At 44.1% G+C, this 13,242-nt stretch overlaps 1 protein-coding gene across 3 annotated transcripts in view; it reads left to right on the plus strand.

The window, feature by feature from the left end:
* The window catches only part of tmem87a (transmembrane protein 87A), a 54,363-nt gene extending 46,207 nt beyond the window's left edge, over nucleotides 1–8,156 (plus strand). For all 3 annotated transcript variants that reach the window (XM_033026706.1, XM_033026704.1, XM_033026705.1), the window contains exons 18-20: nucleotides 1,264–1,316; nucleotides 3,632–3,662; nucleotides 7,497–8,156. In XM_033026706.1, the coding sequence (XP_032882597.1) occupies nucleotides 1,264–1,316; nucleotides 3,632–3,662; nucleotides 7,497–7,538 (126 nt within the window). In that variant the 3' untranslated portion in view covers nucleotides 7,539–8,156. The remainder of the gene's footprint in view (nucleotides 1–1,263; nucleotides 1,317–3,631; nucleotides 3,663–7,496) is intronic.
* The last annotated feature ends 5,086 nt before the right edge of the window (nucleotides 8,157–13,242 follow it).

The raw sequence follows: 13,242 nt of genomic DNA on the forward strand, positions 1-13,242 counted from the left end.
AAACCAGGGCATCGGAGATGTCCTCATTCTTTAGGGAACGGGGGTTCCCCTCTTCGACTATAGATGAGGCTCTCACCAGGGTCTCCTCTATATCCCGTAAATTCGCTCTCACTCCCATTTCCCCCCCCCCCCCCCCCCCACTCGGAACAAGGGACAGTCCCCCTTGACCTCACCTTCCACCCCACCAGCCGTCACATACAACAGATAATCCTCTGACATTTTCGCCACCTACAACAGGATTCCACCACTGGCCACATCTTCCCTTCTCCTCCCCTTTCGGCTTTCCACTGAGACCGCTCCCTCCGTAACTCCTTGGTCAATTCGTCCCTTCCCACCCAAACCACCCCTCTCTTGGTACTTTCCCTTGCAGCTGCAAGAAATGCTACACCTGTCGCTTTACCTCCCCCCTTGACTCCATTCAAGGACCTAAGCCGTCTTTCCTGGTGCGGCAGAGGTTCACCTGCACCTCCTCCAACCTCATCTATTACATCCGCTGCTCTAGGTGTCAGCTGCTCTACATCGGTGAGACCAAGCGCAGGCTTGGTGATCGCTTCGCTTAACACCTCCGCTCAGTTCGCACTAACCAACGGGATCTCCCGGTGGCTCAGCACTTCAACTCCCCCTCCCATTCCGAATCTGACACCTTTCTGTCCTGGGCCTCCTTCTTGGTCAGAATGAGTCCCACCGCAAATTGGAGGTGCAGCGCCTCATATTTTGCTTGGGTAGTTTACACCCCAGCGGTATGAACATTGACTTCTCCAATTACAGGTAGAACTTGCTTTCTCTCTCCTTCCCTCCCCAGCTCTCCCACAGCCTATTGTCTCCACCTCTTCCTTTCTTCTTCCCGCCCCCACATCAGTCTGAAGAAGGGTCTCGACCCGAAACGTCACCTATTCCTTCGCTCCATAGATGCTGCCTCACCCGCTGAGCTTCTCCAGCATTTTTGTCTACCTTCGACTTTTCCGGCATCTGCAGTTCTTTCTTAAACATATAGACGAGTATCTTTTCTTGGAAAATTAAGTCACTTGGAAAACTTAAGAACTTAAGAGTATTGTTTATTTCCTTGCAGACTATATACATTTATGTTTACGACATTGCACCCTCTTCTCCCCTTCCCACCCTTCCTTTCCACTTACTTCTGTCGTGTTCCCCAGATGTGTCCTTGAAAGGAGGCAAATGTATTTATGGAATTGGAAAGCGAATCGATCAATAGATTTGCTTGTTGGACTGAAAACTCATTAAAGCTGTTGCTGTTATTGACAGGATGAAGATTTGAAGTGGGTTGAGGAGAATGTCCCATCTTCCATGGCAGATGTGTAAGTGACTTTCATCAACAGTAGCTATAAACTATTTCAGGGACCTGCAAGCTTTCGGATATACCCATCATTGTAACTTTACTGTTTGGAAATCGGTGTACATTGTGTTTTACAATTTTACCCAAATTGTAAAAATGAAAAAAAGGTTGGAGACAAGAAATAATAAAAGGATGATCAGGTTTAGCTTGTATGTGGCCAGAATCTGAAAGAGCAGCCTGTCCAGATAAAGGAGCAGCTTTTTTGGTCTTGATGATCTGCAGGCCTTTGAAGATGAGTGAGAAAATATGCATTTTATTCTGGGAATTCTTATTTTTTTACTATATGTATACTTTATTCAAATAAATTATTTGGGGGAATTGTAGCATGTCACCTACAAGTCACATGCTACAATTGTGAGTAGGTCAGATGCAGAATTCAGTTTGCTATTTAATGGGGTTGCATTGTAAAGGAAGGCCATGAATGTAGTAACACAATGTGAGCAAATAGATGTACTGACTGCATGTTGTGCAAAGAAGATGGAGATACCGATGAGGAAAAATCCAAATACATTCAGAATGATGTTTTAATCACAGCGCAGCATTAGAAAGTATACTTTCTATACTTTGTGGAATACAATTTAATGATTTGTTTAGTTGCTTTCTAAGTTTTACAGAATTTAGCATGATATCCCAAATAGTATTTTGTATAAGTGTACTCTTGCACCTATTTTGCTAGTCACCTGTCCCTATGCCTCCTCTCTTCCATCCATCCAAGGACCTCAGCAGCCTATCTCGGTGCGTCAGAGGTTCACATGCATCTCATCTAACCTCCTCAACTGCATTCAGTGCTCCCAATGTGGGCTCCTTTACATCGGTGTGACCAAACGTAGACTAGGCAAACAATTCGCTGGACAGTTGAACTCAGTCCGCCAAGGCCTGCTGGATATTTCCTGGTTGCTAACCATTACAATTCTCCTTCCCATTCCCATACCAATCTTTCTGTCCTGGGCTGCCTCCATTTCCAGAGTGAGGGCACTCGCAGACTGGAAGAACATATACAGCTTAGATTTGGTCTCATGCTGCACGTGTGACCATTGCCGCGTGCTCAAGCATTTGGGATGACGCAGTGATGCAGCTGTCAGAGCTGTCAGCCTCTAGCTTGCAACCTAATAGTATAAACATTGGATTTCTCCAATTTAAATACCTCCCCCCCCCCCCCCCCTTGTCCTGTGCCCCCCTCCCTCCACACCAGTGAAGACCCATTTCTCTCACTACACCATCCCCAACCACCCTCGTTCTCTTCCTGCCCTTCACCCATACCATTTCATCCATATCTCCACTCCTGGCTTTACATTTCACTACTCTGCGCTCCCCTTTGTCTCTTTTCATCTCAAGCCTTTGTCCACATCTGCCAGTCAAAGGCCTCTTCTCTCACCTGTATCCACCTATCACTTAACCAGGCTTTGTCCCACTACCACCACTTTTCCACCTTTCCCCCTCCTACTACAATCAGTCTGAGAAGGGTCCCGAAATAAAATGTTGCCTGTCTATACTCTCTAGAAATGCTACCATTTTTTGCTGAGGTACTCCAGCACTTTTTGTTTTACTTGATTCCAGCATCAGTTACTTATCTATCCATGAGTAAACATTTTTAAACTGGGTAACTGTGGCTGTTTATCTCTACAATATCTTAATATTTCCATTTTTAATATTGCTGAACAAATCACTGGCATGAAGCAATTCATGCTACTTCATATGGCAGGAATGCAAAGCCTCATCTTTGTACCTAGATATGAGCTAAGGGGTGTTTCTAACATTTTTTCATCTTCCCATTTAATGGCTCATCATTTAAGTTCATGGGATTTGAAAACAATATTTAGATTTTGTTGTCTGTTCCTTCACTACTCATGGAAAACGAAAGTGATATTTAGCTTGGTGTAGAGACACAGCATGGAAATAAGCCCTTTGGCCCACCAAGTATACGCTGATCATCCATCACAACCTCACACGAGTTCTATGCTTCCTACTTTTTCCCCCATCAACTCCCTACACATTACAGGCAATTTACAGAGGCCAATTAACCTACAAACCCCCACAACTTTGCGATGTGGGAGGAAACCTACGTGGTCACCGGAAGAACGTGCTGACTCCACACAGACAACACCCAAGGTCAGGATTGATGCCCAGATCTCTGGTGCTGTGACGCAGCTGCTCTACCAGCTGCACCACTGTTCCACCTCAAATGTTTGAGCAAGTGGCAATGGTCATATGTACAGCATTATTCTATACACAGTATTGCTTATGGTCACAACTTAAATTTGATCTGTTTTCTTTCAGAGCTCTTCCTGCCCTCCTGGACTCCGATGAGGTAATAAGCAGTTTAAAGAAAATGTAGTGCTAAAGCCTTTGGTCGTGTGTGCATGGGGAGCAGGCGGATGTGGGTGTGCGTGCAGGGAGTTAGTGGATGCCAGTGTACTTGCAAGGGGGGAATAGGTATAAATCCTACAGGTCAGTGGGAGCAGCAACAACCTCCTGGGCTGGTGCTGACGACTGCAACCTGCTTCCTGTAATATGGAAGCTTTGGTTCATCAATTTATAATTATCAGTGGGATGGAGAAGAGAGTTTAACATAGATATGTAGGAAGGAACTGCAGATGCTGGATTAAACCGAGATAGACACAAAAAGCTGGAGTAACTCAGTGAGTCAGACGGCATTTCTGGAGAAACGGAATAGGTGATGTTTCAGGGCGAGACCCCTCTTCAGACAGTCGGGGAAAGGGAAATGGGAGATACAGATCGTAACGTAGAGAGATATAGAACAAATTAATGAAAGATGCAAAAAAGTGACAAAGGAAACAGTCCATTGTTCGCTGTGTGCTAGGTGAAAACAAATTACAGACAATGAGATTCAACAAGACTTTTTTGAAGCCGGTACGACTTGGGTGGTGAGGGATGGAGAGAGAGGATACAAGGGTTACTTGAAGTTAGAGAGCTAACTTCTAGTTCTAACCAAGTAACTCTTGCATCCCCTCTCTCTCTCTCTATCCGTCCCCCACCCAAGTCATGCCAGCTTCCGAGTCGTCTTGTTGAGCCTCATTGTCTAACTCATTTTCACCTAGCACACAGCTAACGATGACGGGCCTGTTTCCTTTATCATTATCACTTTTATGCATATCTTTCATTCATTTGTTCTATATCTCTGCTTCACCATCTGTATTTCCCTTTCCCCTGACTCTCAGCCTGAAGAAGGGTCTTCACCCGAAATTTCACCAGTGTAGGTTTACAAGGTTAATTCCCGGGATGGCGGGACTGTCATATGCTGAGAGAATGGAGCACTGGGCTTGTACACTCTGGAGTTTAGAAGGATGAGAGGGGATCTCATTGAAACATATAAGATTGTTAAGGGCTTGGACACGCTAGAGGCAGGAAACATGTTCCCGATGTTGGGGGAGTCCAGAACCAGGGGCCACAGTTTGAGAATAAGGTGTAGGCTATTTAGAACGGAGACGAGGAAACACTTTTTCCTCACAGAGAGTGGTGAGTCTGGAATTCTCTGCCTCAGTGGGCGGTGGAGGCAGGTTCTCTGGATGCTTTCAAGAGAGAGCTAGATAGGGCTCTTAAAGATAGCGGAGTCAGGGGATATGGGGAGAAGGCAGGAACGGGGTACTGATTGGGGATGATCAGTCATGATCACATTGAATGGCGGTGCTGGCTCGAAGGGCCAAATGGCCTACTCCTGCACCTATTGTCTATTGTCTATTCCTTTTCTCCAGTGATGCTGTCTAACCTGCTGAGTTACTCCAGCTTTTTGTGTCTATCTTCAGAGTTTAACATTGTTTTGTTATGTGCGCAGGTGATGGGAGGAAGAACCTTTGTCAACAAAAGTGGTTGAGGCAGAAATTATTTCTCAGTTTAATGGACAAATATTAATAAATATGTAAACATTTGAACCAAAGAGAAATACCAAGCCTCATGAAGAAAACTGTAGAGTGAGATTAGTTTTGAATTAATCTAGACATTGCTCCATTCCCACCTCTAATGCCACTATACTTTCTTTAGACCTTTTCATTTCCAACTGCCGGCGGCACATCAACCGCCTCAAATTTTCCACTCCCCTCACTCTAACCTCCTCCCTCCCTGAACGTACAGCCCTCCGCTCACTCTGTAGCAACCCCGACTGGATAATCAAACCCGCCGACAAGGGAGGTGCCTTGGTAGTCTGGCGTGCTGACTGAGGCCAGACGACAAGTCTCAGACACCTCCTCCTACTTATCCTTGGACTATGACCCCACTGACAAGCACCAGGCCTTAATCTCAAGCACCGTTACTGATTTCATCACTTCTGGCTCTCTGCCCTCTAAAGCCTCCAACCTTATCGGTCTCCAGCCCAGCACGGCCTGATTTTATCTTCCATCCAAAATCCACACAAACTGCCCTGGCAGACCCATTGTTTCTGCTTGTTCATGTCTCACCGAATTAATTTCCACATACCTCGACTCCATCCTATCCCCATTGTCCAATCCCTCCCTACCTATGTCCAAGACACCGCACCCGCTCTTCATCTCTTTAATGACTTCTGTTTTCCAGGCCCCCACTCCCTCGTTTTTACCATAGATGTCCAGTCACTCTACACCTCCATCCCACACCAGGAAGGTTTTAAAGCCCTCCGTTTCTTCCTCGACTGCAGAACCAGCCAATTTCCATCTACTAATACTCTCCTCCGCCTAAACAACTTCTCCTTTGACTCCTCCTACTTCCTCCAAATCCAAGGCGTAGCTGTGGGCACTTGCATGGGTTCCAGCTATGCCTGCCTCTTTGTAGGGTACGTCGAACAATCCCTGTTCCAGGTGTACACTGGCCCAATCCCTGAAGTCTACTTCTGCTACATTGACGGCTGCATTGGTGCTACCTCCTGCACCCATGCAGAACTCACTGACTTCATCAACTTCATGACTCATTTACATCTTGTATTCAAATTCACTTGGACCATCTCCAACATCACCCTACTGTTTCCAGATCTCACCGTCTCTATCACAGGAAACTGACTATTGACCGACATCCACTACAAACCTACTGACCATAGCTATCTTGACTACACTTCTTCCACCCTGCTTCCTGTAAAAACTCTATCCCCTACTCCCAATTCCTCCGTCTATGCTGCATCTGTGCCCAGGATGAGGTGTTCCATACCAGGGCATTGGAATTGTCCTTATTCTTTAGGAAACGGGGGTTCCCCTCTTCCATTATAGATGAGGCTCTCGCTAGGGTCTCCTCGATATCCCGCAGCTCCGCTCCCACTCCCCCTCCCCCCCCATTCGTAACAAGGATAGAGTTCCCCTAGTCCTTACCTTTCACCCCATTAGCCGTCGCATACAACACATAATCCTCTGAATTTCCACCACCTCCAACAGGATCCCACTATTTGCCACATTTTCCCATCTCCACCCCTTTCCGCCTTCCGCAGAGACCGTTCGCTCCGAAACTCCCTGGTCAACTCGTCCCTTCCCACCCAAACCACTCTCTCCGCAGGTACTTTCCCCTGCAACCGCAGGAGATGCAACACCTGTCCCTTTACCTCCTCACTCAAATCCATCCAAGGACCCAAGCCGTCTTTCCAGGTGAGGCAGAGGTTCACTTGCACCTCCTCCAACCTCATCTACTGTAACCGCTGTTCCAGGTGTCAACTTCTCTACATCAGCGAGACCAAGCGCAGGCTCGGCGATCATTTCACTGATCACCTCCGCTCAGTCCGTCTTAACCTACCTGATCTCCCGGTGGCTCAGCACTTCAACTCCCCCTCCCATTCCCAATCTGATCTTTCTGTCCTGAGCCTCCTCCATTGTCAGAGTGAGCCCCAGCGCAAATTGGAGGAATAGCACCTCATATTTTGCTTGGGTAGTTTACACCCCAGCGGTATGAATATTGACCTCCCTAACTTCAGATAGCCCTTGCTTTCTCTCTCCATCCCCCTCCCCTTCCCACTTCTCCCACCAGTCTTACTACCTCCGACTACATTCTATCTTTGTCCCACCGCCTCCCCTGACTCTGTCTGAAGAAGGGTCTCGACCCGAAACGTCACCCATTCTTTCTCTCCAGAGATGCTGCCTGACCCACTGAGTTACTCCAGCATTTTGTGTCTAATGCTTTGATCATCTATTGATGATTTAGAAGTAAAACTGTTAACAATTTCCTTATTTTGCAGGAAATTATGACCACAAAATTTGAGATTTCGAAAATGGAGTGAAAATGAAGATGAGAAAGCACCACACTTGTTTTGATGCAATAGATATCCAGGAGAATATATCTTTGGTCTGCACACAAACACTGGAATTGTTCGGTGTCACGTGGTTTCAATGGGGTTGGGTGGGAAGAAGAGTGTACTTTATACGTTGAAGTGCAATTCTGATTTTTATTTTTTTAAACCAAGTTAGTTATTTTGCTCGTACTTGTCATAGGTGTCTGATTTGGATGGGCTTATACTTTGGTGTTCAGGTAAACCTAAGGGCTGGTCTACAACTATTCCTAATCAAGCTGATCCACAAAGGACAAGCCAGTTAACCTGTTTGCCCTTCCCTCTTCCTTTCCAACCCTATGCTGCCAAATGAAGTATTTGTACTCCAGTACTCCAAATTTATTTTGTATGGGACTTCTGAGGAAGGGTCAAGTTTTCGAGACACTGGACTGTACAGCCGGATATGTTATAGATAGCTAGCTGTGCTGGCACCTTGGATGGCGATTCCAATCTCATTGGAAGTGGTATTAAAATGAAGTTTTGTAAATCTGGTTTTGGTGCAGCTTGGTAAAACTATCAAGGGAGCTTGTGATTTTGTCTCAAATTAAATAAAGAATCGTAGGGGTTAAATTCTACGTCTGGTGATTTATAGAGTACATAGATCTGCATAGTTAAAGTTGTAAACAAGCACTTCGATTTTGTTCTTCTGTTAGACCATCACACTGAATTGTGGTGAGTATTTTTAATATGTATGATGCCACCTTTCATATAATCAAGGTTGGAGACACTGGTAAGATTGAAGACTACACTACGTGATCAACACAGTCAACAGCAGAGCATGAATGCAAGGGCAAATAAACAAACTACTAGAGGAACTCTGAGACACTACATCAAGACTGGGTTCTGGATAAGGGTATGGGTAAAATTGGAATGCTTATTTTAAGGAAGTGTAGCGATAGTTACTTCAGTTGAAAGCACCACTCGTCCACGTCCAAAGGGAGCACATTTTCAGTGTCTGGTCTTCTCGGTGCAATTACCCCTAGTAGAAAACTTGCTTGTCAAACAGATAAAGCTGTTATATTCCTATTCACCTCACATCTGTTTTTCTTAAATCATTGCTTTCATTTTTTTAAACAAAAGATCAGAGTCTGGCAGTACGGAAACACCTCGTCTGACATTAAGACTCGCCACACTATGTTCAATAGGTGGGGGGGTTTAGTGGATCATCTCATCTCACTGCAATTAAATAAAGTCTGGGGTAGTAAGGCAAATGTCTGCAGCCTCTGATTCAGCTGGACATTATCAAACATCTGATATAAAGTACCATATTTCTGCCATGTCCTTGAAACGCAGCCACTTTGCACATTAGTCCTGATATTTCTGTTATCTCTAACCACACCTCCTGCATCCTGCATCCTTGCTAACCATTTTAACTCCTCTTCCCATTACCATACTAACATTTCTGTCATGGGCTGCTTTTATTGCCAAATTGAGACCATGCACAAACTGGAGGAACAGCTCCTCATATTCTACTTGGGTAGCTTATAACCCAATGGTATGAACACTGAACACTCCAATTTTAACCAACTTACCAAAAGACCTGCCACCCTGATCTCTCTGATATCTCCCCCTTCCAACTACATTCATTGCTCTGGCTTCACAATTTGTAAATCCTATCCTTATCTCACATTTAGCCTTTTCATCCCTGGCCTTCGCCCCAACCATCTGCCTATCCAAAGGCCTCCCTCGCCAGTATACACCTACCAGTTGCCAGGCTTTGTCCTGTCCCCCCTTCTCTCCCAGCTTTCTCTCCGCATCCCACCCCCACCACAGTTTGTGTAAAGAAAGGTCCTGACCCAAAACCTGATCTGTCCCTTTTCGCCAGAGATGCTGTCCCTTTTCGCCAGAGATGCTGCCTGCCCTGCTGAGTTACTCCAGCATTTTCTCCTTTTTTTCAGGATAAATGTATTTGCACTGAAGTACAAACCTTTCATTGTTCTGAACTATGAATATACATGGATATTTTAGGGGAATGACAGGATGGGGCTTTGCTGCAAGTTCAAGTGAGTTTATTGTCATGTGTCCCTGTATAGGACGATGAAATTCTTGCTTTGCTTCAGCACACAGAACATAGTAGGCATTTACTACAAAACAGATAAGTGTGTCCATATACCATAATATAAATGCAGGGAAGTAGAGTTGGAAAATTACATAATTCTGCAATTATATATACTCTACATGTAAGTCTTCTAACCCCCCCTCCCCCAGCAGCATCTTTCATTTGATAAGTGACATTGTGCACAAAGGAAGGACTTTGTTTCTAATGCATGAAGGTTGCATAAGTCTTAAAACTGAATTCAGTCTTTTTTATTCATTCATGGGAATCGGCCGTCACTAGCAAAGCCAGTGTTTATTGCTAATTTGTGGTTGACTTTGAGATGGTGCTGGTGAGCCATATGTGTAATGATTCAATACAACTGAGTTTTTTTAAGCTATCAGCCGGCAGTTCTGAGTTCCACTGTTCAGAAGTTCGGATGGCAGAAATTGGGGGGGAAAAGGGTCCATAATGAAGTGCCAAAGGAAGGAGAGGGACAAAATTAGCCAAACTTGCTACAGCTGTCTAATGTCAATTACTCCTGGGTAAGTATGGACATGAAATAAGGATGGATTCTGATACTCCCTCCCAATGAAATATTCACACAGTCGTAGATCACACATTAAACATAACTAATTTAAGGTACTGGAAGGTGACTGGTGACCAATGCTCACAGAATCCAAACCCAGCAACAAATCTATACCTCTTGGCATGGAATAAAAATCCAGATGATTCAAGCTATCTTATTGTTTTATTCTCCAGTTGCAACTTATTTCAAGGGCTTGCAATCAATCAACTGGCAGATCAATTTTTAATGCAAAGTTTCAATTTTTGTTGAAAGTTGGACGTGAATTTTGTGTATTTGCTGTTGAGTTTGCTCATGCTATAATTAAGTGATGGTGGAGATGGAAATGAATTCGAACAGTAGAGAGTTATAAACTTGGTATTCCATAGTCATACAGCATGAAACAGGTCCTTCAACCCAACTTGCTCATGCCAACCTAGGTGCCCTATCTACACTAGTCCCACCTGCCTGCATTTGTCCCATATCCCTCTAAAACCTAAAATTGATATGTGATGAGGAAATCTGAAACGTTACCCATTCGCATCAGGGAGTTGGGAGTATGTTTTTGATTACTTATGAATCTCTAACATTTCAAGTGTAATGAATGTAATCTGATTCACATCTAAACTTGACACCTGACATTTTGATTGGATTTAGGAATAAACAATGGAGGATCAATAGGTCTAATAATCATCCCAAACAAATCTATGATGCTATTCTGATGGAAATAGTCTTGAGAACCTATTTCATAATCTTCCTGTCTATGGAACTAGATGATGACTAGAAAATGAATCATAACCAATCAATATCTGCAGGAGAGGAGGGAGGAAAATTGGAAATAGAAGCATTACATTGATGCTATAGCCTTTATTTTGAATATTGCTTTTGTAGTATGCAGTCAATAGTTAGTCTTTCTAGGCTGAGCTTTACATTGACCATTTGCAGTTTGGAAGGTTTGCTTTAGATAATGCCTATATTACTACACACTAACTTTGCATCATCAATAATGTGTAATATCTTCACAATCAACACAGATTCCATTATTATTCTCAAACTATTTAATATCAGATAGCACATATTATTAAGGAACTCTATTGTAGACAGTTAGATATGTAATTGTGTTCTAGTTATGTTAGTGCATTTGCAAACGAGCCGAGGTCCAATCTCACCAAAGCCAAATCTCACCGAGGCAATTGGTGAGTTGAATTTAGAATTAGATAGCAAGATAATGGTAACCATAAAGTTGCTGTGGCCAATAAATAGAGTGCCCTTACTAACTAAGTGAATTTGCCATCCTGACCCTAACCGAACTGTCCTCTGAAATGGTAAAGCAAGCTATTCAATTCAAAGTAGGATGGGCAGCAAATGCTGGTCTTGTGATAACTGCATAACATAGAAAATAGGTGCAGGAGTAGGCCATTCGGCCCTTCGAGCCTGCGCCGCCATTCAATATGATCATGGCTGATCATCCAACTCAGTATCCTGTACCTGCTTTCTCTCCATTCTCTGATCCCTTTAGCCACAAGGGCCACATCTAACTCCCTCTTAAATATAGCCAATGAACTGGCCTCAACTACATTCTGTGGCAGAGAATTCCAGAGAATCAACTGTGTAAAAAAATGTTTCTCTCATCTCAGTCCTAAAATATTTCCCATTTATCCTTAAATTGTGACCCCTTGTTCTGGACTTCCCCAACATCGGGAACAATCTTCCTGCATCTAGCCTGCCCAAGCCCTTAAGAATTTTGTAAGTTTCTATAAGATCCCCCCTCAATCTTCTAAATTCTAGCGAGTACAAGCCGAGTTAGATTAGGAGACCAAAACTGTACGCTATACTCAAGGTGTGGTCTCACCAAGACCCTGTACAACTGCAGTCGAACCTCCCTGCTCCTATACTCAAATCATGAATTAGAAACAAATGTCTTTATTCAGTCTTATTTTCCAATGCAATAAAGATTTTGAAAATCTGAACCGATGACTGAAAATTGATGTTTTTTAAAAATGGGGAGCTCACACCACAGTTAACAAACTTTGTGCACAGACTTTTCGAGGTCAGCAGTGAGCATCGCTGAAAGCCAGTTCAGTTTATAAAAAATTGCAGTTTAGGTTTTAGGTACTCTGATTTTAGGTACTCTGAAAACATTTATGAATGAACTTTTCAAAAGGATCATTCACAACATGCGGGTGGCAACACTAATTTTTTGCAATAGTATTGAGGTTATTAATGTATTGATTTTGTGTTCATTTATAGATCATGCAATGGTTTTACTGGCCTTTTAATATGCTGCAAGTAAGAATTTAATTGTTCCGTTGTCAGTATATACAACAATCACTCTTAATAGACACAAAATGCTGGAGTAACTCAGCGGAATTGGCAGCATCTCTGGATTGCAGGAATGAGTGACATTCCGGGTCGAGGCCCTTCTTCAGACTGAGAGTCAAGGGAGCGAGAGACAGAGATAAGGAATTTGAATACTTTGTCACATGTGACTAGGCACAGTGAAATTCTTTGCTTGCATACCCAATGTATACAAATCGGAAGGGTAAAGTGTGACATTGTTAGCTGGGAGAGGTAACATCAAAGCAAATAGATAAAATGTAGATTGACACAAAAAAGCTGGAGTAACTCAGCGGGCCAGACAGCATCGCTGGAGAGAAGGAAGGGGTGTGTTTCGGGTCGAGACCCTTCCGTCTGAAGAAGAATCTCGACCCGAAACGTCACCCATTCCTTCTCTCCAGAGATGCTGCCTGTCCCGCTGAATTACTCCAACTTGTTGCGTCTATCTTCGGTTTAAACCAGCATCTGTAGTTCCTTCTTACACTGAGTGAGATAAAATGTAAACAGGGGGACCGTCAGCCTGGTCGGAGAACTGCGAAGGGGGGAGGAAGGGGGAGATAGAGGGAGAGAGTAAGGAGTACTTGAAGTTAGAGAAGTCAATGCCCACACCGCTGGAGTGTAAACAAACACTTCCTTCTCTGAAGAGGGAGGGAGGGAGGGAGGGGGAGCATGCGCATTGGGACGGGCGGTGAAGTGGACGGGCGACGTGACGGTACGCG

This window comes from Amblyraja radiata, chromosome 9 (assembly GCF_010909765.2).
Source record: "Amblyraja radiata isolate CabotCenter1 chromosome 9, sAmbRad1.1.pri, whole genome shotgun sequence".
In the NCBI taxonomy this organism is placed as follows: domain Eukaryota; kingdom Metazoa; phylum Chordata; class Chondrichthyes; order Rajiformes; family Rajidae; genus Amblyraja; species Amblyraja radiata.